The sequence below is a fragment of the Mytilus trossulus genome, chromosome 8 (assembly GCF_036588685.1).
Source record: "Mytilus trossulus isolate FHL-02 chromosome 8, PNRI_Mtr1.1.1.hap1, whole genome shotgun sequence".
In the NCBI taxonomy this organism is placed as follows: domain Eukaryota; kingdom Metazoa; phylum Mollusca; class Bivalvia; order Mytilida; family Mytilidae; genus Mytilus; species Mytilus trossulus.
The window spans coordinates 58,474,882-58,502,716 of NC_086380.1; the positions used below are offsets into that span (position 1 = coordinate 58,474,882).

The window sequence follows — 27,835 nt, forward strand, 5'->3', positions numbered from 1 at the left end:
TAAGTAACTGATGGACGCCATTTAATTTAGTATTTTAAAATTTTGTCAATCATTACAATCAACACCTTTTTTTTAAAAATTCTTTGTTGCCTACAGCTATAAAATTCAATCAGCTGATTATTGATTTTCTGTCAAAATCGTAACGAGTTCAAGGTGACTTCCGAGTATTGTCTGATCAGGTTAAGTCCGAAATTCCGAAGAAAAAATAATATATTAATAACAAGATGGATGAAATAAATTTGTTGAATTTATTTCTTTTGCCAATTTTTTTCGCAAATGATGAATTTTAATCGCCATAATTTTTATTTTTTCGCAAATTGTGAAAACGGCGTCCGTTAGCGGAAACCCTGGTGACAGAACCGAATACTGCTTATCACAAGATAAGCATATGATGTCATATGTGGAGTAGCCAAAATTTTTAAATATATAAAAAATTATACTTCTGTCTTGAAATGAAATATCAGGTATGTGCTAATATTTACTAAATTTGGTGTTAACTACTAGAATTATCCCTACAAAAAATTATTCCTACAAACAAGACATAGCTTACATCTTTAGTCCATCAGCTAGTTCTCAAAAGCGCTCTAGTTAAGGAGTTTGTGTTACACCCCAGGGTACCGCGATTTTTGTTGATAGAATTCAACTTCATTATCTTATTGATAAAATACAAGGTGTTAGACTAAAATAAACGTGTCCAAAAGAGGTTTTAAAACGTCCCTTTCAATGGTCCCCTCATTTAGCAATCTCGACTAATTAATTTTTAATTATTTTTTTTAATATAAAGCGATTAAAAAAAATTAAAGTATAGGTAAAAACAACTAAAACAGATACAAAACTATCATATTTAATGTAACTCCTCAGATTTTTTGTTTTAAAAAAATGTTTTTTTACATTACAAAATTCCGATTTTTTGGGTTAAAATTAAGGCATACTTTCTCCTTTCATAAAGAAATTCGTTATACAATTACCCGTTTTAGTTAATCAAACTTTAGAATTAATCATTATGCAACGTTTAAATCATTTGCAGTATTTATATATTGTCTAAAATATGAAATATTGAATAAAATATATGTACGTGTAAAGACTCGTGAAATACCGGAAATTATCAAATTACCGTCTTTGATTCAGTTTACAACATGTACAATGTATTCACACATATGCATTCTCAATTTGTAACTAAAAACAAACATTTAATTGTCAATTTATGATGTTTTTGTGAAACAAATTATTTTATAAAGTGAATGTGTAACGAAATATTTATGAAAAAGTACAAATTAAGGTGTTATTTTTTGCGTTCAGAAAAGGTGCACTCTATCGAACTCAATAAAAGTGTGCTTGATAATATTTTGTGTTTTAGCTATGTAGTGATTGACTTAAGATTGTTAAGTCATTCAATCGACAAATATCGCTTTGAGCGAACGTCAAATAGTCAGTTATGGGAATTGGCCATACTTTTTACGTTCTAAGGTTTTTAAGAGATACAAAAAAAATGGCTTTGATGGTTTCAGTTTAAATAAAGATTCTGTTAAACGTTGGTTGTTAAATGCACATGACATATTTATCAAAGATACCAATATTATAATTTAGTACGCCAGACGCGCGTTTCGTCTACATAAGACTCATCAGTGACGCTCATATCATAATATTTGTTAAGCCAAACAAGTACAAGGTTGAAGAGCATTGAGAATTTAAAATTCCAAAAAGTTGTGTCAAATACGGCTAAGGTAATCTATGTCTGGGATAAGAAAATCCTTAGTTTTTCTAACAATTCAATGTTTTATAAACAGGAAATTTATAAAAATGACCACAATATTGATATTCATGTCAACACAGAATGTTGACTACTGGGCTGGTGATACCCTCAGGGACGAAACGTTCACCAGCAGTGGAAAGAGTTTCAATATCCTTAAAATGTCGAAATTTGGTAGGAATAGTCAACACTGAAACATCCGCACAAAAAGAACTTAGAAAAACTTGAATAAAGCAAGACAAAACTGATGTAATGAAATTGTTTCCGACACTGCAAAGCTGGCCAAATCCATTTGAAACATCTGAGCAGTTATATGGCTTGTTCTCGGGTTCTGTTGCTTCTTCGGAATTGATGTGGGACCTTCTTATCGGCTTATTCAAAAGTCAACCAATATCTTAAAAACAATCAAAAGAAAATCATTGGTTACATTTTTAAAAAAGGAAATAAAAGACAAGCAGTTAATGGCTGATAAGAACATCAAAACATTGAGAGCAGATGAAAAAAAATGTCGCCTGCTTGTCTTGGCTAGACAAGATAGTTGGTTATGCGATTGTTTCTCCAGTTTGAATAAGGTCTTCTTCCAATGTTTTTGCAAATTTTGATGGTAAACATGTAATGAAAAAACAAAATCTGTACATGTCCTGGATGGTCTTTTAGAAAGCGTCATTTCTTAGGAAGGCATGTGGATATTTGATGACATGGCAGTTATTCAATCCATAACTAGGTTACCAAGCACTCTTTTCGATTTGGCACTTGTTATTTTAAAAAAAACATCCTTTTAGTTTCGGAAAGAGGTCCCGCATGGATCCCACAATATCAGTAAAGAAATATGAACGGCAGGTCCTTGGGAGGGCAAATCATTACGATAAGTTATAGACCATCACAATCCTGTTCTTGTGAATGAAAGAAAAGTTTGTTAGTTGGGGGAATCAAAGTTGGTCTTGTTGAATTCGTTGGTTCGGAATAGAGTAAACAATCCTATAGATTTACACTTGAATGTATTGATTTATTTGTATCATATGGAAGTATGTGCCACAAAATATATGTTGAAAATGAAAAAGCGTAGTCTAGAATGGTTTTAGCTTATAATCAAACAGGAAAAAGCCGATAACAAAATGTTTCTTAATGCGAAAACATGCAGCTGACAAAAGTTACGACTCCATTGTTATAAAACCTTCTGACACTGATGTGGAAGTATTGGCTTACTTTTTTCACAGTTGCATATCAATTCTAACATTGTTAGTCTGACAGGTACATCTTCCAAATGCAGATTATTAAATGTGCAATCAATGTGTGCAAAATTTGGTGAGAATGTTTGTAAAAAACTGCCAGGTTTTCACGGCATAACAGGTTGTGATTCAGTAAGTGTTTTGTCTGGTAAAGGAAAAAAAGCAAAGCATTCGGCTTTTTGACAGGTTATGTGCAGTTTCAGAAGTTCTATTCCATCGTGGTGAAACCTTTGAAGAGGTTGACAAAGAGTTGTCAAAACACTCAAGAGGTTTTCGTGTTGTATTTATGGCTACGAAATAAAAAATATCGATGAATAAAGATCAGAATGTTTTGAAATGCAACAAAAAAAAGATTCATTGTCATCTACTGCCCCCAACGAAAATGCAATGTTTAACACATTAAACAAGCCAACTTTCAGATGAAGATTTGGAAATCTGCTCTTAAACACAACACTGGTCTGTTGCAAAGCAACTATGGTTGGATTGTTTAGAACGATTTGATCAGTATCAACTGGCTAGACCAACCACCAACGTTAGATGCTTTAATAATTCTGATGTGCTGTTCTTGTAAAGCTGGTTGTGCCAACAAAAGATGTTCATCTGTTCAACAAGGTTTATCCTGAACAGATAGCTGTATGTAAATGCTCAAAAGCCTGTAGATTATCAAATCGTTGATATTGCTAACGACGACGACGAAGATGATGGAAATAATGATAATGATAATTCCATAGATACAGATGATAAGCTGAGGATGATTCTACGGATTGACCTTCAGCGTGACCTTAAAATGTAATGATTCGGTTCTTAAAAAAAATTACAAAATAGAAAATCTAGAAACTCTGACAGTTTTGTGTGTATTAATATGTTTGTTATTTCATGAATGTGATTTCAGAATCGTGCATTTCTGGTTGCCTATATTTGCGTCTGTCGTTGATTCTATGTTTATGGTTCTTACTTTTAAATGTTTTTTAACAGCCTTAAGTTACTTTATGCTCTATGTGTCCATGTAAAAAAATATACCATTTTATCAAGAAAAGTAGTACGTACTATGCTTCTTTTCATTCAATATCATGAATTTGGATATTACCCTCCCCTTTTTTCTTGGTCCTTTACGATTCAAAAATTAATTGAAAATTAGCCTGCGTTTTAATAAGATATGATTTGTTCCACTTAATAAAAAGAAAAGTACTGAATAATTGGTTATTTTTTACGTTTTTCTGCAAATATGTGCAAAACAATTTTTTTTATATACCCTTAAATTAGTCCCCTTTTAACCCCTTTTCGACACTTTTTCAAAAGTCTTACACCTCTCAAAATATTCTTCATATATTAATCTTTAAATTTATACCAAAAAATTGCGGTACCCTGGGGTGTAACACAGAATTGAAATTTTGCCCTACCAGCTGATGGAACACTTATTTTGTTTCAAATTTTGGTGGATATGTGTCTCATTGGCAGTCATTCAACTATTGTTCAGCTAAGTTTTTGATATATAACCTCCTTACAGTTCTGAATTGAGCGCTCTAATAATCAAATCATATTTAAAACATTTCGATCTTCTGTCGAACCAAATAATAAGACTGATATCTTTGGTGAGTTTTTACAACCCTGGGTTTGATTTGGGTTCCTAAAAATATATATCTTTAGTTTTCTGTCTAAAAGGGGGACAAAAGATACCAGAGTGACAGTCAAACTCATAGATTGAAAATAAACTGACATCGCCAGGGCTAAAAATAAAAAGACAAAAGAGAAATAAAACTACAGAAGACACAGCATAGAGGACTAAAAGCAACCGCAACCCTACCCAAAATCTTGGGGTGATTTTAGATGTTTTGGAAAGGTAAGCAGATCCTGCTCTACATGTGACACCCGTCGTGTGTTTATTACAAATCCAGTAAATAGTATAATTCGGTATGGCATATTCGTGAAAAGGTAAGAGTATTGTAGTTACGACAGAAGGAAAATATTCGATATTATCTGTGGAACGGTTATTCCATAACGGTCAACCAATTCGTAATGGCGTCCGTAAAATTAACGAAGGGATATTATTATTGCTTGTCTTGTTGTTATTTTCATTTTGAAGTTTTCTGTTTAAATTGGTTTAATGGATTTTTTATAGTGTAAAGTGTATCTTCTCTTTTTGAGATAACAGTTAAATAGCCTTTCAATCAATGATAAATTTGAAAAACAATTGTACAAATATTGGTTAGTTATTAGCTATCAAAACAAAACTGGGATTTAAATGTCTCACGTGTTGCTTTTTCAAAATCGATAAAAGATTTCTATAGTTCTAATACACATTTCAGAAAGTATATTGAAATGTGTCTTTTTATCTTGAATCGCTAAGATGTTTGTGGTATTCGTTTTTTGTAATTTTCAGATTTGATCATGGAATAAAACATTTGGCCACATGAAAATGTTGAATAAAACAAAATAAAAATATACATTTTTTAGAAATATTTCATCACAATTTAATTTGAATATATCAAGTCTTTTGATTGGCTGACGTTGTTTTGTTTATCGAACAATTCAAAACGATATATTCTCATGTAAATATATTAAAACATTTGAAGATTTTTTAAATAAAATGAATGCATTTGTTTTTGTCGATAATGACAATAGGTTGTTAATTGTTACTCAATTTCTGTTATAATGCTGGCATTTTTCGATTTGAACATTTTCATTAATCATTTGAATAAAGTTTAATCCCTCCTACACTAAAAATAAGGAGTACTATAACAAAGGGACATCATTAATTGATAATAAACTAGCATGCCAAAAACCTTAAAGGACCATATGTCAACCAACAGTACAAAAACAAATACAAAACATACAAAGAAAAAAAAAGAATTAAGTCTGAGCAGCAAGAAAACCACTTAAATAAGTGATGTTCTGATTTCTGGTGTTATTAAAGTTTAAGCAGATACCCTACCACATGTTACAGCCATCGTTTTAAAAATACAAACAATACAGTTTAAAACAAACCAATTTGTGATATGAATATGGAGACCGTCTTTTGTTGTGGACTTCATACATAATAATTCCTCTGCATCCTATCCCGCTTGAGTTATTAATAGATTCACTAAAAGATATTTGCATTGGTTTCACATTTTAAACTCCATGTTGAGAGCCGTAATGTAGTGACTACTAACACAAATGTGCATGTTTCGATCCACGTTCGAGAAAATTTAGGGAATAAATTTTCGGTTCTCTATCGATATCATTTTTGAGTATGGTCTTGAGAAACGATGAAAGTCCGTCGGAAGGTGAATAATATAATTGCAATAACTTGTTTCTCAATGCACTTTAAATAAATAAACTACCGATTATTATCGAGAATTAAGTCTAGGAAGTCATAACAAACTTTGTCAATAGACATGATATCTAACAATCAATCGTTAAAACATTAAGTTATTATCCCCTGGCTTCTTAAACAAACTTTAGTACAACGTAAAATTCCTCTGGTATTTGCTTGCCAAAGACTACCGATATATGTTGACCAATAAATTTAAACACGACTTGCAAATCAGGAACATAAAAAATGAGGGATTATTGAATATTATATTAAAATAAACTGATGTAAGGTTATATCGGAAAGACTGCTGACTAGGAATCTGCTAGGGAGATTTATGCCAAGTATCTTCCGAAATATTCCAATTAGATTTCCATCAATCTATTTATATTTTAACATCCTGATAAAGTGATATATAAATTAATGTATATTTTACTACTCTTCATAATTTAAGTTTCCTAATTATTAACTTGACCAAAAACATAAGCACACGACAAGATGAATTACTTTGATGTAAGTAGAATTGTAGTCAAGTTTGTTTTTATACTTGTAAAATCACTTGGTTGTAGTTCATTTCCTGAAGTTATACTATCTGAGGGTGTGGATCGGTTTAATGATGGTCGTTCCTCTGGTTTTTGATATTTAGAATCCTCTGAATGTATCCATGATGTGACATTAAAACTTGTAAAGATCATATTTGAAAAACGTAACAAGCCTTCTTATTTTATTACATTTTTGAAAGAAAAAGGATGCAAATGTTAAATGTATTTAAGTCTAGAGAGAATTATTTCCCGCAGAATTTGCAATGGCTTTTATCTCGAAAACAAGTACACGGACCCTCAATTGTGTTCTGCTGTTTGTAGTTCCTTTATATATACAGTATCAATTTGTTAAAGTCTTTTAAAAAGTTTGTTTCTTCGAGATCCTTAAAATATAGATAAAAATGAAACAAAAATAATGAAAAGAGAACCCGATAGAGTAAAATCAAAAACAAACTAAAAATTCAGAATCATAGGATGCACAATTATTTCTTAAAAAAAGAAGAAATTACTAGTAAATGAAAAAAATACAGAAATAAAAGATGTACAGAATTTATATGATACTGGAATAACATTAACGATACCAATTTTTCCTGCACCAGATGCGCATTTATACAATACATGTAACTTCATTGATGCTCGGGGCCAAAATACTTGAAATCCCAAGCTTATATAAAAGGTGTAGATTATCAATAAGAGAAATTTATAGAATAAACCTAACTTTGTACATAAATAAATATGCTCCAAACAACTAAGAACTATATTATTATAGGGACCCTTACCCAGCATCCAGACCCTCCTATCTGCTAACATGTAGTGGTATTTTTAATATCATTCGTTTTAGGTGGTCTTTCTTTCATGACCTGTTCTTACTGAATAATTATTTTAACATAATATATGTTATACAGCGTTATAACACATTCAGGACGGACTCTGTCAATGATTATACGCGTTATAACAAATTCAGGACGGACTCTGTCATTGATTATACATCGTTATAACAAATTCAGGACGGACTCTGCCAATGATTCCCGTCATGAAATTTAGAAGTAAAATACAGTGATTAATTTTTGCATGACATGTACGAATAAAAACATGAAATCAAAACCGGATCTTTCAACTAAAGGAGTAATGCAACATTTTGCAGTTCCCTTAAGGTCAAGTTACAGTAAATGGGCTATGTCATAGATTTCTGTAAAATTTTGCATACATCTCTGGCTCGATGAACTTCAACTAAAAATCGAAAAAATAATGCCTTTATTTCATTTATCATTTAAAATATAATGATTGAATTCTTAAAAAATTGGTCTGCATTTGTATAGAAAGCACATAAAATCGGCATAAAACCTTCTAAAATTTGTCTTAAAATCGCCAAATCTCTTATTCTACTCCATAGATTTTTCTTAAAAAACTATATGTTGTTGATACATAAATTACCGTTATAATGATGTAAAATAAAGATAGCGTCACCGACTTCGTTTTTACGGTATACATCATTCAATGTTGTGTTCTTTGTAAAAAAATCCTATAAAACGTCGAAATAATCGTACCGTCGCCGTGGTGCAGGCCGTAAATCGTTGATTTTTTACTTTTTTTACTACCATCAAGGTGAAAAAATTATTATTTGACAATAAATGAAATCGGTGACCCTATCTTTATTTTGCATCATTATAACGGAATTTTATGTGTCAACAACATACAGTTTTTAAAGAAAAATCTATGGAGTAGAATAAAAGATTTGGCAATTTTAAGACAAATTTTGTATGTTTTTTCGTTGATTGTATGTGCTTTCTAAACAAATATTCACCCATATTAAAAGAAATCAATCTGCAATATTTCAGATAATAAAAGAGATAAATGCATTATTTTTTCGATTGTCAGTTGTAGTTCACCGAGCCAAGATTGTATGCAAAATTTGAGCAAAATCTGCGACATAGCCCATTTACTGTTCCTTGACCTTAAGTCCTTCTTCGTAAATTTAATCAACAATCTTTTCTTTTCAATCTACCTGATCAATTTCAGCTATTTTGTGCGTGAACATGACTGCCATAACCTAACCGTGAACATCTGGTTAAAATTAATTTCTTATAGCATGAAAACAACACATTTCTCAAATTGACCAATTACTACCATCCACTGAAAGTGAAATTCACATACTAGTATTTTGATTTCGATTTTTTTTTTTTTAGGTTTTCTGTTATATATCAGTATTAGTTTCGACATATTTCAACAATGCACAGAGCTGTAATTGCACAGAGCCATCACAGAAGGATCTTGAAAACAGATTTAAATCTATAAATAATAATCTAAACATGAAATCTTTATTCATGTATGAAGGCTGGGAAAATTCTACAATTAACAACAAATTTGAGGAACTGGTTAACCAATCAACAGAGTATGGGAATAGTGGTACATGCCCAAAGAGACATATGAAAACAGCAGAGAGTTTGAGTTTACGAACCTCTTGTCCATGGTTTCCACACATTGATACCATTGAGACCAGATATCCAAAGACTATATATGTAGCTAAAACCCACTGTAAATCATGTATAACAACAGATAGTCTTCAAAATACATATTGCAAACCACTTAAACATACTATTAAAGTTCTAATAAGAGGCAATGACATTGTCAATGGTATATGTCAATATGAAGAAGCCAAATTTAATGTACCGATAGCTTTTGTTTGTACAAGAATATTCGAGAAAGTGAATGACCATGAACTCACTTCTATACCATTAAGCTTTTTCAGAAAAACCTTATGGAGGCAAAGATTACTAAGTGGTCGTGAAACGACAACAACTTTACCAATTAGCGTCACGCAAAATCAAGTTGGGTAAAAACCGAAAATCAATCTATTCAGAAACAGCTGGTGATGTTTTTTTGTCGGTAAAATTTTACTTGTCGTGTCATTGTTTCGTATGGTATAGGGCATGTGCATTTTACATAGTGCATATCAGTTATTTATTGTTTGTATTTTCAATGAACTATGTTTTACAGAATAAAAGTATTTACAACGTTGTTTTTTTTAACTTTAAATATTTTATTTCACTACTAGTTGTGAACAATTTCCCTTAGTGCTACACCAATGACGCTAAGGTTCTTCTCTGTGTTTTAATGGTATTTATTTACAACGTTGTTCGCCAATTAACTATAGTTTTTTATAATCCCATCACGTTCATAGAATCTTTGAGTCCACAATTCATAAGTAGGAGCAATAGTTCAAAAGTGGTCTGCACTTTAAACATCGATACCTTCTGTTGGCGGTGAGCATATCATAATTTAAAAATAGCTGATTATCGCTATTTTGTGCATTTTCCCTTTGATCTTTTCTTGTGATAATTTTCATATCAAGCTACTTGCTTGAGATGGCAAATTATCGCTAGAAACTAAGGAGGCACGTGGCGTTGCTAATGAAATTGACATTAAATTGACAATGTCGTCACAGGTAAAATAACGATAAACAGATTATCATTGGCCATCTCAACTCTATCCGTACCGGCTCCAGCGATAAAATCTATCTCTTTGAGATGATAAACATTTATAAGTCCACCAGGGAAAATGCCATATGTACACCCATGAAATATTGTACCTATCATATTTATCTTAATAAAGGCAATTATATACTGTTCGAAAGTAAGAAATCGATTCAGATCAAACAAATCCGGGTTACAAACTAGAATGGAGCGAAAAACTTTAAATACAAGAGGAAAAGAACGAAACAACAGAAACACTTAAGTGCAATAAAAAACCAAAAGACAATTCAACACACAGATAAACGAACAAAAAGATAGCATTTGCCGTTTTCCTGATTTTGTAAAAGACATTTAAGAAAAAAAGGTTGTTTAACCAGTTTTGTTTTGGCTAGCCAAACCTGCCGCTTTTATGGCAATGTTAAATATTACTCACAATGAAAATATAACATGACATTACAGTGTACGTACTACGCTACAATCAAATGGAAGAACATGCAGGACATAGAAATACACAAATAAACAATACAATAGAACGTTACGACATGCTAATAGTTATTAAAGGTAAAAGTCTTTCTGTGTTCGCTTTTGTTATAAGTTTAACATATAGGAATACTGTGGATTCATTTATTTTCGTGGGTAACAATTTTTCGTGGATTGCAGAAAACTTGCCTTTTCGTGGAGATGTAATTTCGTGGTTTTGTCAAAGTCTGCATACAACATGAGATAGAATTTGTATTACGTTTAGCATTTAAATTAGTGGTTCACCTGTCCCCACGAAAACCACGAAAATTGGTATCCAACGAATAATAATGAATCCACAGAAGTAAGTTTTCAACACGCTTAAAGTAACTTCCGTTTTCTTTTCCAGTTGATAACATGTAATTCGTCTCACACAAGAAGATTATATAAGTTATAATATTGAAAATCAATTGCAGTGATTAAACATAATATTATTTACAGACAGCTATTACTTAAGTATGCAAAATTATAAAAAAACGTACCGGTCTTAAAGAAAGTAAAATAATTAACCATACTCCAAGGAAAATTCATATCGCTAATTTCCTGGTCAAATACCAAAATCAACAGGCCAGAGGCATCAAACAAATAAAAAACAGCTGTCATTTTCCTGACTCGATACATACAAATATTTGTTTCTTTATATAATAAATACATAAAAGTAAGCTGTCTGTAAATGATATAGGTAAAGGAGTAAGTTTTTTTGACCCGATAATAAAGTTCAATGTTACAAGATAAAAAATGTTTCAAGTTGACTTAAATATAGATTAAAATGACCTGTTCGGTGATAAGCAATCAGAAATAATAATAAAAATAACGAAAATCATCCTTATCACATTTTAGCATAACACGTCCTTCCAAAAATTTAAATTTAAGCTCCAACCGATTAGTTTAAATAACACTGGTAATACTAAACAAATAATTCAGTGCTTTTGTTGTTGTTGAAAGGATTTTTACATAATTTGATTTTATAACAGGTATACGAAGCTTTAGACTTATTCTAACCTAAAATTTCACTCTTTTTCAAAATTATGCTTTAGGGAATTTTGTAACAAATACAGCTTTCATATAGTACAGAACTTAACCTCAATCTTCAACGTCTTTTTTATTGTTTTTTGTTATTATTTTAAAAGAGGGACGAAAGATATTAGAGGGACAGTCAAACACATAAATCGAATTTAAACTGAAAACGCCTGGCTAAAAATAAAAGAAGACATACTGACAAACAACAGAACACATGACAACAACACAGAACACTAAAGAATAAGCAACACGAACCCCACGAAAAACTAGGGGTGATCTCAGGTGCTCCGGTGGGTAAGGAGATCCTGCTCCACATGTGTCACCCGTCGTGTTGCTCTTCAACTTTGCACTTGTTTGGTTTTATAAATATTTTGATATGAGCCTCACTGATTATTCTTATGTAGACGAATCGCGCGTCTGGCGTACTAAATCATAATCCTAGTACCTTTGATAACTAATTTTGTTATAACATATCCGGTGAAAAGTCTAATTAGGTAAGTCACATTCATGAAAGGGAAGGGGACGTAAGGAACATATCCGATTTCATTGTTGAAACGGTTATTCCATAACGGTCAACCAACTCGATATGGCGTCTGTTAAATTAACGAAGGGATGATTTCAACTTCACCATATGAAACTCTTGGTTTACCAGCCTTCTTGTGATCAGCAACCCTGTAACAAGAAAATCAGGATAGGAAATGCAAGCACGGGAATATCGTTTCAATTGGGAGATATAAACACCGTTTGCAGGTGCTGCTAGAATGTTGCTACTTAGAAATTGAAAGTTCACAATTTGAAAGCTGAAATCATCTCTTTTGTCGTAAAGTTTTGTTTTTAACCGACATTCATTGTCAATTTCTAGTAAAAAAAATCTTAAATGTTTGACAAACATTGCAAGTCATGTCCTTCAAAAGTTTGAAATATAGTAAAATTTGTTTAGGGATCTGGTTAATCATAATGCAGCTTACTACAATAGATCTTAACAAGCTATTTGATTAACTTTTCAGTAATATAAAAACTTACTGTTTTATCAGTACTATAAACTGATGAATACATGCAGTTGTCTATTTTAATGTACACTAGGTTTTATACTATAAATAGTTATCAAAAGTACCAGGATTATAATTTTATACGCCAGACGCGCGTTTCGTCTACATAAGACTCATCAGTGACGCTCAGATCAAAATAGTTAAAAAGCCAAACAAATACAAAGTTGAAGAGCATTGAGGACCCAAAATTCCAAAAAGTTGTGCCAAATACGGCTAAGGTAATCTACTCCTGGGGTAAGAAAATCCTTAGTTTTTCGAATAATCATAAAACTATTTGATTAGAATAATCGAAATGTAATCGAAAGTAATTGATGATTACATCATGAGTTTTGATGTAATGGATTTAATGACATGTACATGGTATCGAAAATTTTGACAAGTACAGATTACTGTCGATTATTTAATTAAAATGTAACAAATTGCAATTCATTACTAATCTGTATTACGATTTCACCATCCCTGGTCATAATATAAATGCATGATATAAAAAAAAATGTGGTATGATTTTCAATTCGTCAACTCTTCACACAAAACCAAATGACACATAACTTAACAACTATAAGAAACCGTACGTTCTGCAAGCAGATACCGTATATACAGCTATAAAAGGCCCGATATCATAAATTGTGAATAATTCAAACGAAAAATAGAACGTCCTAGTTAACGAAAAACAAATATGTAAGACTGCAAGAAACGATAAACATTGAATATCAGGCTCCTGATTTAAGGTAGGCACATGCATACAAAATATGAAAGATTGAAAAGGGCAGAATTTATTAGTTAATACAAATAAAAAGACGTCTATCAAAAGACACATATCTGATGGTACTCGTAGTTACAAACAGCTAGTTCTAAACCAATAAAAGTTAATAAGAAAAAATATGCATCAGAGGCTTTAAATCAGAACACATCCAACAACCAATGATTTAAGGTAAAATACTTTATTAACAGTCAGAGAAAAACATAACTTGTGCAATGCCACGATATATGTATCGACATATTGTAGATCAATGAAAGTGAATATATGTATAACCATAACACTAAGTTTGCTTTTAAAAACAAAATCAATATTAATACCGATGAAACACTATTCAGTGGCCGAATAACAGTGTTAAATCGGTAACCTTATATAATAATCTTATTTAAAGGATCCTAATATATTTTCCGGGCACAGTTAATAACATCTTAGTACATATGTAAGATTAGGTTAATTTAGGCAAAAAAACATTTCCGTTATAAAGGTAGATGTGGCATGATTGCCTATGAGACAACTCTACACAACAGACCAAATGACACAGACATTAACAACTATAGGTTACTATACGACCTTCAACAATGAGCAGAGCCCGTTTCACATAGTCAGCTGTAAAAGGCCCTCCAAATGACAAATAGAAAAAAATCAAACGAGAAAACAAACAACCTTATCCATAAAAACCCAGAACGAAAAACAAACAAGCATCCCATCAACAACGACAACAACTGAATAGTAGGTTCTCTGACTTTGGACAGGCACATACATACAGAACGTAGCTGGTTTAAACATGATAGCGGATTTATACCCTCTCTTAACCGGGAACAGTGGTGTAACAGTACGACAGAAGAATGGATAATACAATGCAGTTGATAAGGGCTTAACTCATCAGATGGATACATATACTAGAAATACATATATAAGTTTGTTTTAGATATATAAATACTGTTGTCAAAAATATTTTTAAATACTCTAAAGCGCTTTTCTTGCAAAAAGTCTTTAAAACGTCTTAAATTATATCCTTGTCTGTTTTCAGGGTTTACTAAGTATAACAGGTTAAATAAGTTGTAGGAGTTTAATTAAAAAAAAATGTTAATTTTTTTAGTTAGTTATTATGTCATTTCGACCATTTTACTTTTTGAACACAGCGTTGTCTCTCTTTGATTCAAACATCCAAATATACAAACATTGACAACATTTTTTATTGTAGTCTAATTTTAAAAAGAAGCCAATTTTAAAAAGAACACGAATTTTGCCATAAGCAATTTAGTTTCTAATGTTAAAAGGCAAGCACAGACAATAAAACCTGCATTTGGATTGTATGCGTATAACACCTTGCCCAAAATGCACTTTATTTATCAACATTTCAAGTGATTTACAAAATAATAATAACTACGTTTCGAAAACTGTGTCAACTTATACGGAAGCACTTCATTTAACTCTAGGGAGACCATTAAGTCAAACTTAAAATTAAAATGTACATTTCCATTTATTTTTGAAGGATAGGTAGATATTTATTGTAACTACAGACTTTGATAAAATTGGTCTTTGTAACGTTACACTACTTTCCCATTATTCATCAATTGTTTATAAAATATACAGTTTCAAAACTAAAGGCTTGCTTAAATTTGATATGCAAGCGGTTACACTTATTCCACCAGAAATACTGTTATATCGTTAAATTTATTTCACGCCGGTAACATTAGCCTAGAAGTCAGCACATCGCTGTTGAAATGAATATCAATAAAATTGTAATTTTATTTTATAAATCAAGTGTTTGCAAAAGTATGAAATGTCATGCAGCTTTTTTTTAACTTTGTTTTTCCCTTAGATTTTGTTTCCCTACCTTCTATTTCAAAATTTGTATTTATCTTAACAAAAAAAAAAGAATTTGATCTATTATTTCATAATTTTTCTGACGGCGACTGGAAACTTGATGTAGCAGAACACAAAACCAAACTTTTATATACTGTTATGCCTAAGAGAAAGAGTTAAGCATGATAGGTTTATATGTTTCATTCTTTTATTGTGATGCTCAGAGAGTTCATTTCTACTTTCACTTTTATTTTTCGAGTTCCTATACTCTGAGCTGCACTTTAATTTATATATTATGAACGGAAGGACCACGGAAACGAACACTTTATATGTTAGGTATCACGGTCGTATTATAATGTATTGCATGTTACATATTATTGTTTATCGGAAATATATTTAGGACAGGGTCCGTTCTCACTGTTTGACCAGGGGGTGTACCTTGACACGTTTCCAGATTTTGTTTGACCTGTATTTCACTTGTCCCGTTTGCTCACCTTTTTATCGATTTACGTCAAGGTTCTGTGTTGTTACCAGGGTACGTACCAACTAAAGGTTATTCTCGAAAAGCCTATATCTAACTTTTCCCCTCGACAGTTGTACTTTCTTATGTGTTTTTGTGCCATATTCTGTATTATTGCCGTTGGAGCTTCCGGTTTTAAAGACCAATCCGAATTGACAGATATGGCCTAGTTTCCAGAACCCCGTATTATGTATATTTAATATAACAACCAACCTCTACGTTAATTTGCCGTACACACTTATCGCTATAGTAAAGGATGCAATGTATATGTCCTCGAACTTGAAGACTATACAAACGGTTGACGCAGACAATTCCAGTAGTTCACAGTTCACGAAACCTTGACATTTTTTTCCATATAATATTATTACCAGAGCAAACCACCTATGAACCATCATCTACATACCATTACCTGGTTAATGGTAACGACGATTTTATAGATATTCATGAACTCACCATGTGATCAAGATTATTTACTATAATACTATTAATAGTAAAGCTCAAGGTTCCCCATGTTTACGTAGGACAATTAATGCTCAAGGAGGTTGGGTTTCTGAACTGTTTTGCTCTTAAGACTCAAATTATTATTTTAAATTGTTAAAAATGTACAAAAATTATCATAATTATCAAAAAGTCTAAAATAAACAATGTGCATATTACTTGATTTATTTCACTTGACTGGGCGGAGTTTAAACGGTTCGCTCATCATAGACCAGTCCATCTATATAAAGGTGTTTAAGGATAAGCTCATCAATGAAGTGTCCAGTTATAGTCATTGATCCGGTTAAAAAATGTAAACACCATATATGTGTATTCGCAAGGTAAATATGAAGACACAGCTGTTCTTTTAGTTGTAAAACTTGTTATAAGTGTTACATTTAATAAATTCAAGATATAAAAGTTATACTATGACGACTGCAGTTACAAAATATTCATATTTCGTAATTCTATAACATTTAAATATACATTTTCTTCCTTTTAACTATTATATGCTATACTATACTGTATTATTAGTATGATAGTCCCAGCTTTATTCCGAATGATTTTGTTATTGGGATGGAGGTGGGGCAGTTGGATAACTTGAATAAGAGGGACGAAAGATACCAGATGGACAGTTAAACTCATAGATCAAAAATAAACTAACAACGCCATGGCTAAAAAAAAGACAACCAAAAAATGGAACAAAAGAAACAACTTTAAATTCAAATAAGTCACCACCAGAATTATCAGAATATCTTTCGTTCGGAACCATGTATTTATTTATTGTCGAACGTGCTGCGTTTTCACACTCTGTAGTTTTTTTTTAGTATGCGGGACAAGTGGGATGGTTACACTGTCTCTCTCTTTTTTTGATTTTGTTCAATACTTTTAATTTGTTTTCAACTTCGATTTACATGTAAATCATATATAAACTGAAACTAATATTTTCATCAAAAAATTTTTAATGTATCACAGACGTTTGAAAATTATACAATTGAAAGTAAGTTAAGCATGGTCGTTAATGTCACTATCACTGTCACTGCTGTCTGCCAGATCAATTATCAATCTCTCCATTTGTTCGTCGATTACAATGTCTCTTTTTCTGTATTCTTCTTCGATAATTGCAACATGACGGCAAGTTTTCTCCCAATCAGAAACTGTGATATCTGCCACTGCTTCGTGTGCAAGTTTTAAAACATCGTCAATCCTGTGGGTAACGTTTCTTGAGGCGACACTTTGTTTTACTTGGTTCCATATCAGTTCTATAGGATTTAGATCTGGATGATAAGGAGGGAGACGTAAAATTTCATGTCCTTTCTCTCTGGCGATATTGTCTATAACATATTTTGGCGTTTGGTTGTTGGCTTTTGCTAAAGCAAGAAGCTGCGGTCGAAGAAGTTTATTGTCAAACTGTATTTCGTGTAATCGAAGATAAGCCTGAATATTTGCTTTCTTGGTATTAGTTGTTGGACATTTGTCAAACTGTACAGAATGGTATGATGCATTGTCCATTATTAAAACGCTCTTTTCGGGTAGGTTGCTCAAGAGTTTTTCTGTAAACCACTTTTTAAAGTTCTTACCATTCATCTCGTGATGGTAGTCACCAGTACAAGATTTAGCCTTGTAAATCAGTAATGCATTTGGTACAAATCCCAACATTCCGCCCCCGTGAACGATGATAAGACGTTGTCCACGGCTTACTGGTTCTAAAACCCCGCATTCATCTTCATGTTGCCAACATTTCTTTGCAGTATATGCAGTGTCAATCCACGTCTCATCTATAAACACCAAGTTCATACCTTTCTTGCGGTAATCTTTTATTCTGTTCAAATATTGAATTCGCTTTTCAACGATGGCATCCTTCTCGATCAGAACCCTTCTCTTTGTTTGAGAGCGCTTCCACTTGAAACCAAGTTCCTTCACAATTTTCAGAAGTAGTGATTTACTGCCGGGAAAATTAATGTCACACTTTAGCGGTTCATAAAGTCTATCAATGGTTGGCAACTGACGACGAACTGTGTAAAATTCATTAATCTTCTGTCTTATGGCACATTTATCGAAGTCATCAACAGGCTTATATGGACCTCTTACTTTCTGTCTTTCTGGTGAAAAAAGTCTCCCTTTTTCATTTTTCTCACGTCGAATTCTCCGTATAGTAGCCTCGCTAACCAGGGTAGCTTCTGCTGCTCTTTCTGTGTGTGCTTTTACTGGCGTGGATGTCGGTTGCTGAATCTGCGACTCAAAAAACTTTGACACGTTGTAGACTATTTCTTTTGAATGAGAGGAAAGTATTCGTTTACGCTCGGTCATGTTTCGTAATACAGAATGATTTAACAGGATTATAAGATGTGCTTAAATAGTAAATCTTAAAAGCGGCAAAACATTCACGCGTAAACCGAGAATTTCTTTCTTTAAAGCTTGTATTATGATTATATTTTAGGAAGGAAAAATGGGGTGTAAATATCTTATTTTTAATATATATTTTTTTTATAATATAAATCTCATAATAAGAAATATTTTAATAGAATAATACCAGAGCTGGTACTTTCAAATACTGAGCTATAGCACATATAAATATTTTTTATTTCAAAATTGTTCTACACCTCCCATATCATGCACTCATCCTTTAGTAAATTCGTTAGGTGTCACTGATAGGTGATTAGAAATCAATAACAATTATAACGGAAATCATCCTTATCACACACATCTTTGAATAGACTGTCCTTATGCAAATTAAAACTTAAGCTCCGCCCGATCAGTTGAAATCACATTGGTAATACCACGTGATTGATGTTAGGTAGCTTCGTTTCGTGTGTTTTGTTTTTGTTTTGACGCAATCCAAAAAACCTTCGAGTTGACCTCCTAGCACATCTGATGGTAATATAAGCTGTATAAACATAAATATATATATATATACATATATATAAAAAAAAAGAAGAGAACTGATATTATAGATACAGAAATGAATATGGATTCAATGAGGTCAGATTATTTACGTGCAAGTGAATAATTCATCAACTATCATTCTTAGTTTAATTTGACAAAATTGAACCATTATACTCCATGTACAATGTAATCATGGTAATGTAACTGGATGCTAAAAGAGATTTTTTTTTTTACTTTTTCACTTTTTTGAACAAAAACATACATTCTTTAGATTTTGTTTTATATATATCTCACAATCATTGCCCTTTTGAACAGTAATTGGAAACAAGCATGTTATGAATGATGTCAATTCCGGACTAAAACTTGGAAATAAACACTTTAAAAACATCGGAGTTTACTTAATTTACGATTTATACGAAACTCTTCCTCTTTCTTAATTTTTATTATTCAACAAGAAACATCTTTCGTGTATTTATAATGAATATAAAACATATATTTTTAAATGTCAACACATATTTGGTATAAATCTTTTGAAAACCCTTAGTCAGAAAATAAATTACCCCTATAAAGTAAGAGTGTTAACATTTTTGTGATTACTATCAATAATTCAAAAAGTTCGAATAGAAATTGATTTTTTTTTCTTTTCAATACATTTATTTATAGAACATGTTTTTCTTTTTTTTCCCAGTGTATTTATGAAATCATGTTGAACGGCAATATCTGATATGGATTTTCACGAATAAGCATACTCGAATACTAGCACATGTTATTTATACGTATAACTCTTACCTTGGTTTTTTGTCTAATCCGTTAATGGTCCGAGACCACAATTTTCGTCCCTTGATTTTCGTCATCCACGAATATAGTCCCTAGTGTTGACAGTGGGTTACTTGCCAACCTCTTCCAAATGTATTTCTCCATGTTTGATGCCTCAAATTGCAAGTTGGGAAAGGGAGGTTTGAAATTACACTGTAAAAAAGTTTGGGTCCAGAATTTTTAAGGAAAGTAGTGATTTGGTCCAGCTGAAAAATGTTAACATTTAGCACTTAGGAAGCTGTCAAATGATTTCAAGACGCCATAAACATAAAATTGTCCATATTTTGAGTAAGAGCCGATAATGTTTTCTACAATTTTGATATAACTTGTCCCAAAAGTAGTACAACGCACTGTAAAAATTTCATTGAGAAGGCGCAGGTTGGATTTTTAAAATTTGCATTTATTTTCTGAAAGAAATGCGCTACGAAATTATTGTGGTATCGGACCTAATTAGTAACGATGAATTATGAACTACGACGTGTTTACGATCAACTGATATATATATACTGACTGCAACAAGTTTGTCATGCATTGCGGAATAAACAAACTCGCGTAGCTTTTAAGTTGTGGTAACCACATTGATAGTCCGTGATATAAAGTATTCGTTCCATGCTGATATTACTTGGTAGCTTTATGCATGATGAATACAAATAATACTAAGAACAAACCGGCTGGGACGTCGCCCGGGTTACCAAGGTCCTATTTTGCTACACGGAACACTGTAGCATTTGATTTGTGTGTTCCACGGAATATCCTCCGGGATACCCCTGATTTGACGTACGTTCAGCCAGAAGGTAATTACTACTTTAAAAATTCAGATACTTTTCATAAATTAAAGCCATGTTCCGTTAATATTTTCGACTGTTTGAAAACACCTGCTACAAGTGAATCAACACCTATCATTTCGTCTTGTAAACACAAAAAAGGAAAAAGGAGTACGTGTAAGACATGGGATATGTTAATCACGACTCCTGATTTCACCAGTAACTTAACAGGAAAAACGTATTATACAAAATCTTTCGAACCTCTGGACTGTTCCACGGACAATGTAGTGTACGGAATCGAATGTACTTTGTGTGGACTACTTTATGTTGGTGAAACTCGACAAACTTTACGTAAAAGGATGAATCAACACCGGTCTGATAATAAAGATCCGCAATTCAGGGTTCTTTATAACCACTTTAATCAACCGGACCATGACCCTTCGTTATCTATGAAAGTACGCATCATCGAGAATATTTATCACCACACAAATAGTCCAGTACTTAGTACTCCTTTCCGAAAAGATAGAGAAAATTTCTGGATACGGGAACTAGGTACTGCAATGCCATATGGGTGCAATGATAATGTCAAAGGAGTAGGAAATTTGTCATGTCCAGCCTGCAGTGATGTTAATGTAATGAGTTTATCTAATACTACCTTACGAAACCAACGTAGTCATGGACAAAAACGTTACCGTCGGCCTAATGTAAAAAAGTCTTCCAAATCTAGATCGGCCTCTGGAAGCTTTGATGACCTTCTTTCTCATCTGCATCATCCGTTAGGGTTACATTACATTAGAACTATTCTTTTTTCACTGCCGGTTAATTTTCTAAAATGTTTGAGAGATTATGCACTTGACAAAGGAGGTACTAATACATTTTCTCCAATATACAGACTTGTCAGTATAATTTGTGATGTAGCTCTTTTCCGTCTCTTTAAACCAGTAAGATCGGAACCTTTACATGAGGAAAAGAGGAAATTCCTTCCTGTTCACTTTAACAATAGAGGAATTGATGCAATCAACATCAGCAACGTTCTACATAACAAGGAGGTAACATCTAAAATTCCTATTTATTTTCAAAATCAGTCTGTTCCTATTGTATCCTACAGTTACACCAAAACCATTGCACCCAAAATATTTAATTATAAACAAGCATTACATGACCTTGATTTAGAACAATACCTAAAAAAACCTCTGACATGTGATTGTTCCAACTCGCCTTACAATTACAGCCCCTCTGGCCATGTAATTACTGGGGATCTAAACATAATTCAACATGAAAATCTCCGAAAGGTGATTTCTCGTGGTCCTTAGTTTAGAGAACCCCAACACATCAATTGGAACCATAACTTCAAAATAATTATGGATTCCATTGAGAACTACGCCAGAGCATGGGCTAAGCGAGAAGAAGTTCAACTGGACACTTTGTCAGAATGGGTAAAAACAATCAGGTCTCTGATAAAACGTGGCATTCATAAGTTGAAAAACTGTGTGAATGATCGACCTAAGTCCATTTTCAGTGACAAAGAGGCTGTGAAATGTCTATCATCTCTTCAAGATAAGTATGTTGTTGTTCCTGCGGACAAAGCTTCAAATAATATTGTCTTTGTATGTAAATCGTATTACTACGAGTGTCTTATAAAAGAATTAGGAATAAATGAACACTCAGGTAATCCCACATACAAAAACATATCATTTGACAAGGATGAGATTTTGGCGAATCATAAGTCCTTCATGGCTTCTATGAACATTGCATTGAACAACAAATCGGAGAACTTACCTTGTTTGTATTGGATACCTAAACTTCACAAAATTCCGTACAAACAACGGTACATTGCCGGCTCATCTGCTTGTTCTACTAAAGAATTGTCCATTAGACTGACTAAAATTCTGTCCGCAGTTAAAGAGGGTCTTCAGATATACTGTGAAACTGTTTACTCACGTAGTGGTATTAACCATATGTGGATTCTGAAAAACTCTAAAGAACTTCTTGATAATTTTAAATCTCGGTCTTTTTCTGAAATTAGTTCTATTAAAACTTTTGATTTTTCAACCTTGTATACAACCATTCCCCATGTGAAATTGAAAAACCGTCTAAAAGAAATAATCCACAATGCTTTTCATCATAAAAATGGTAGCATACGCTATAAATTTATCACTTTGGGATACCATAAGGCATATTTTGTTAATAAGGAACAAAAGAGTAAAACATACTACACAGAGGAACAAGTGATCAGTATGCTGGAATTTCTTATTGACAACATATTTGTTGAATTTGGAGGTAGACTTTTTCAACAAATTGTCGGCATTCCTATGGGAACGAACTGTGCGCCTCTCCTTGCTGACCTCTTCTTATTTTCATATGAATCGGAGTTCCTTCAGACACTTGTCAAAAACAAGAAGATCAAAGAAGCCAGGTTGTTTAATTTCACTTTCAGATATATTGATGATATTCTTTCCATTAACAATCCGAACTTTTCTGATTGGATTCCATTAATATACCCACCAGAACTAGAAATTAAAGAGACCACAGACACGGCTTCCTCCGCCTCATTTTTAGACTTATACCTCGAATTTGACATACACAGTCATCTCAGTACCAGAATCTATGACAAACGAGACGATTTCAATTTTGAAATTATCAATTTCCCCCACCTTAGTAGTAATATACCAACTTCACCTGCATATGGAATATACATTTCCCAACTTATTAGGTATTCAAGAGCTTGCAGCTCCTATTCAGACTTTGTAAAACGTCACCAGTGTCTGAGCAGAAAGTTGATGAACCAGGGGGTATGTCAAAGAACGTCTCGTCCTTTTTCTAAAAAAGTTCATCGGAAGATACCCAGAACTTGTTGATAAATATTCCGTATCAACTTCACTAATAATACAAGATGGTCTTGAAGGGTAAATTTTGCGTACTGACGTTTGTTATCATCTAAATTACGTATTATAGAATTCTTTTATAAGTCTTTTTTAGATAATCATTTGAAGTGACTCAGTGGTTATGTAAAACCACATACTTTGAACGGCAAAATTATTTCATTGATTGATCTTGAATACTATGAATGACAAAACTATTTTATTCAATAATACTACTTTTTCTGTTTAGTCTGTTTTTCATGATATACATTTGACGTGAAACTGTACTTATGTATCCCGTCATACTTTGAACCACACCATTATTTTATTTATTATTACTACTTTTACTGTTAAGTCTGGTTTTTGGTATATCTACTTTACGTGAGTCTGTATTTATGTATGCCGACATACGACAAAATTATTTTTATGTCTACCTGTGCGAATTTCAAACGCGCTATTCTACACCAGTAATGAAAACCTTCTATCATTTATGGGTAGACTTTACATAGATAAATTCAGCGTATTTGACGTGAAACTGTACTTATGTATCCCGTCATACTTTAAAGCACACCATTATTTTATTTATTATTATTACTTTTACTGTTAAGTCTGTTTTTGTTATACAAACTTTACGTAAGTCTTCATTTATGTATGCCGTCATACGACAAAATTATTTTATGTCTACCTGTGCGAATTTCATACGCGCATTTTTAAACCAGTTATGAAACCTTCTATCATTATGGGTAGACTTTACATAGATAAATTCAGCCGTATAAGAAAAGCAAAATGAGAATGTTAAATTAATGTACATTTGTTGTTTATGATTTGATATGATTAAGATGATAACACAATATTGACTGTTGTACCCCTATTTTTGACATTTTTACTCTTTGAGTATGTTTGTTTTGTTCATGCATCGTTGACAATTTAATGGAATTTGATGCGACTGTCATATAAGTGAGAGGTTTAGCTAGCTATAAAACCAGGTTCAATCCACCATTTTCTACATTAGAAAATGCCTGTACCAAGTCAGGAATATGACAGTTGTTACCCATTCGTTTGATGTGTTTGGACTATTGATTTTGCCTTTTGATTTTTGATTTTCCTTTTTGAATTTTCCTCGGAGTTCGGTATTTTTGTGTTTTTACTTTTTTTTATATGTGAATAAACCAGTATTGAATAACCCGAAATGTCGTCATTATTATGATTGATGAATACACGAATATTTCAGATATTTGTCTACAAGGCATCAACAAGTTAAAAACACAATAACTCAGAAGATAAACTTGTTTTCAGATATTTCAAAAACTAGGGATCCTTGAATTTTGAGTCCGGTAAAAATGGATGTTTATTGATTTGTTTAAGAAACGACATTGAATATACCATGTGTATTTCTAATTTACTGAATAAAGCATATTAGTTCCTGTGCCTTTTTTCTTCAATTTTAGCTGTACGTATCATAATTCCATCTACTCATTTGTGGCATGGTTCATTTTTTAATTGCTTTATCGTTTAACAATTAGCTGTGGTCATAGGCATGAAAAAAACCGTTTACTCATTGTGACAAACCGAATTAGACTATTTACGGGGTTTGTAATAATATGAGAAACACGACGTGTTCCACTTGTTGATCAGCACTAACTACCGTTCAGACGCACCTGAGATAAACCCCAATGTTGGTTGGGTTTGTGTTGCCTAGTCTTTTTTATACGTTGTTTTTGTACTATTATTTGTCTGTTTTTCTTTTTCTTTTTTAGCCATGTCGTTGTCAGTTTATTTTTCTATCAATGAAATTGAATTTTCTTCTTTTTACATATTAATAATACGAATCAACTAGGCTAATGTTAAGAATAAAGGCAACAGTAGTATACCGCTGTTCAAAACTCATAAATCCATGGACAAAAAACAAAATCGGGGTAACAAACCAAAACCGAGCGAAACGCATTAAATATAAGAGGAGAACAACGACACAACACCGAAACGCAACACACACAGAAACGGACCAAGCATCAGACAAAACACCACGAGAATAACAAATATAACATGAAAACCAAATACATGAATTTGGGATAGACAAGTACCGTGCCACGTCTTATCTCAATATCTCAAAAATAAGAGGAAACACAAACGACTCAACGTTAAAATGCAACACACAGAGAAACGAACAATAATATTACAATGACCATCTTCCTGACTTGGTACAGGACACTTTTAAAGGGGGAATAACAGTGGTGGGTTGAACCTGATTTTATGGCATGTCAAACCTCGCACTTTAATGGCAAAGTTAAATATAACATTGAAATGAAAACATAATATTACAGGACTACAATACAAATAAATAGGAGAACATATTAGACAAAGAAAAACATGATTAATAGATTAACAAAAAGCATCAGGTTTAAAATTCAAGAACCATATCATTAGATGATAAGAACAAGCTGATATGATACTAAGAACCAGATCTCAAGGTGACAAGAAACAGCTCATATCATAATAATAATAAGCTCAGAACAATAATATAAGATACTTAGAACAATGTCATATGATGCGAAGAACCAGATCTTAATATGACAAGAAACAACTCGTTTCATGACAAGAACAAGGTCGTATTACATGTATTATGACAAAAACTAGCTCGTATCGTGCTATAAACCAGTTCATAAGATGACTAGAATAAGCTCATACGATGATAAGTGCTACCTGTAGGTCTTATTGGGACAAGAACCAGCTCCTATCATGAACTAGCTTGAATGATGCTTAGAAGCAGTTCATATGATGATATGAGTTTTATGCAAACACCATCTTTTTCAATAACATTCATCACAAACCCTCGTGACTTTTGAAGTTATAATAACAATTAACCTTTAATATGAGTTTGAATCCAATTTAGTCAGACTAAATTTACCCTTCAACATGTGAAGTTTTCCTGTGAGCAGCAACAGTATCTTTATAAGATATGTAATCCCTGGAATATGACATGAGATTTAAATCAAAGCACCAAAGGCGCTGTAGGCAGTTAAGTAAAAAAAATCAGAGGCAAACTTGGCAGAAGTTTATATAAGACAAATATTGTGGCTTCAATTTGTTTTTTAAAGATTTTTTAAAAAGAACAAACATTAAACAATCATATATTGTACATTTATGTTCATTTAATGAAATAATCATTGAGGCAAATAATTCATATTTTGTCAAAGTATTAAAAATAACACATATACCAAGTATATTTTTTTCATGGTCATGAGTCTGCAGTGGTACAAGTTTGCAATGATTGCAGTTCGTAAACGTTAGTATTGGTTGACTACTTATAGAAGTTCAAATTGACTTTTGTACGAGTTTGTAAAAGTATGAATAGACTTGCTTCCCTGGAAAGAAATCTGAGTTTGTGTTCAACAGTACACTAAGTTATCAAACAGGAGTGGGTAGGGTGACCCTAAGGACTCTCCCTATATTTCATTTGATCAGTTCTCATACATGAATATATATGGTTTAATTTAAAGGTGGGGGTCTGGACTGTTTCCAATTTCTCAATCAGGAGGGGTTGGGTGACTGCAGGGACTCTCCCTATATTTCATTTTATTTAGAGGTGGGGATCCCAACTGTTTCCAAGTTCTTAAACAGGAGGGGTATGGTGACCACAGGGACGTCCCCTATATTTCATTTGATTTGTTATATAGTCCCATACATGAGTATATATGGTTAAGGGGTGAGGATCTCGAATTTCCAAGTTCTCAAACAGGAGGGTGTGCAGTAAACATAGGGACCCCCTTATAATTTATTTGATTTGTAATATTATCCCATACATAAATATATATGGTTTAAGATTGTGGATCTCGACCATTATAAATTTTCAAACAGGAAGGGGTAGAGTGGCCCCACGAACTCCATCTATATTTCATATGATTTGTTATATTGTCCCATACATGAATATATATGGTTTATGGGTGGGGATCTTGACCGTTACCAAGTTCTCAAACAGGAGGGGTGGGGTGACCCTCAGGGAACCCCCTATATTTCATTTGATTTGTTATATGGTCCACTACATGAAGATATATGGTTTAAGGATAGGTATCT

General features: G+C 32.5%; 2 protein-coding genes across 2 annotated transcripts; one reads left to right on the forward strand and one right to left on the reverse strand.

The window, feature by feature from the left end:
• The first annotated feature begins 6,730 nt into the window (after positions 1 to 6,730).
• Positions 6,731 to 9,736, forward strand: LOC134682002 (interleukin 17-like protein). Its single transcript, XM_063541610.1, has 2 exons — positions 6,731 to 6,784; positions 9,000 to 9,736. The coding sequence occupies exons 1-2, from the start codon at positions 6,770 to 6,772 to the stop codon at positions 9,648 to 9,650; spliced, it is 666 nt and encodes a 221-aa protein (XP_063397680.1). The 5' UTR covers positions 6,731 to 6,769; the 3' UTR covers positions 9,651 to 9,736.
• Positions 9,737 to 17,442: 7,706 nt separating this feature from the next.
• LOC134727806 (uncharacterized) lies at positions 17,443 to 18,747 on the reverse strand. Its single transcript, XM_063592196.1, has one exon. The coding sequence runs from the start codon at positions 18,745 to 18,747 to the stop codon at positions 17,443 to 17,445; it is 1,305 nt and encodes a 434-aa protein (XP_063448266.1).
• Positions 18,748 to 27,835: the final 9,088 nt, after the last annotated feature.

Bases quoted from the DNA above. Each gene is read 5' to 3' on its own strand.
- LOC134727806 (XM_063592196.1), bottom strand. From the start codon at position 18,747: ATGACCGAGCGTAAACGAATACTTTCCTCTCATTCAAAAGAAATAGTC.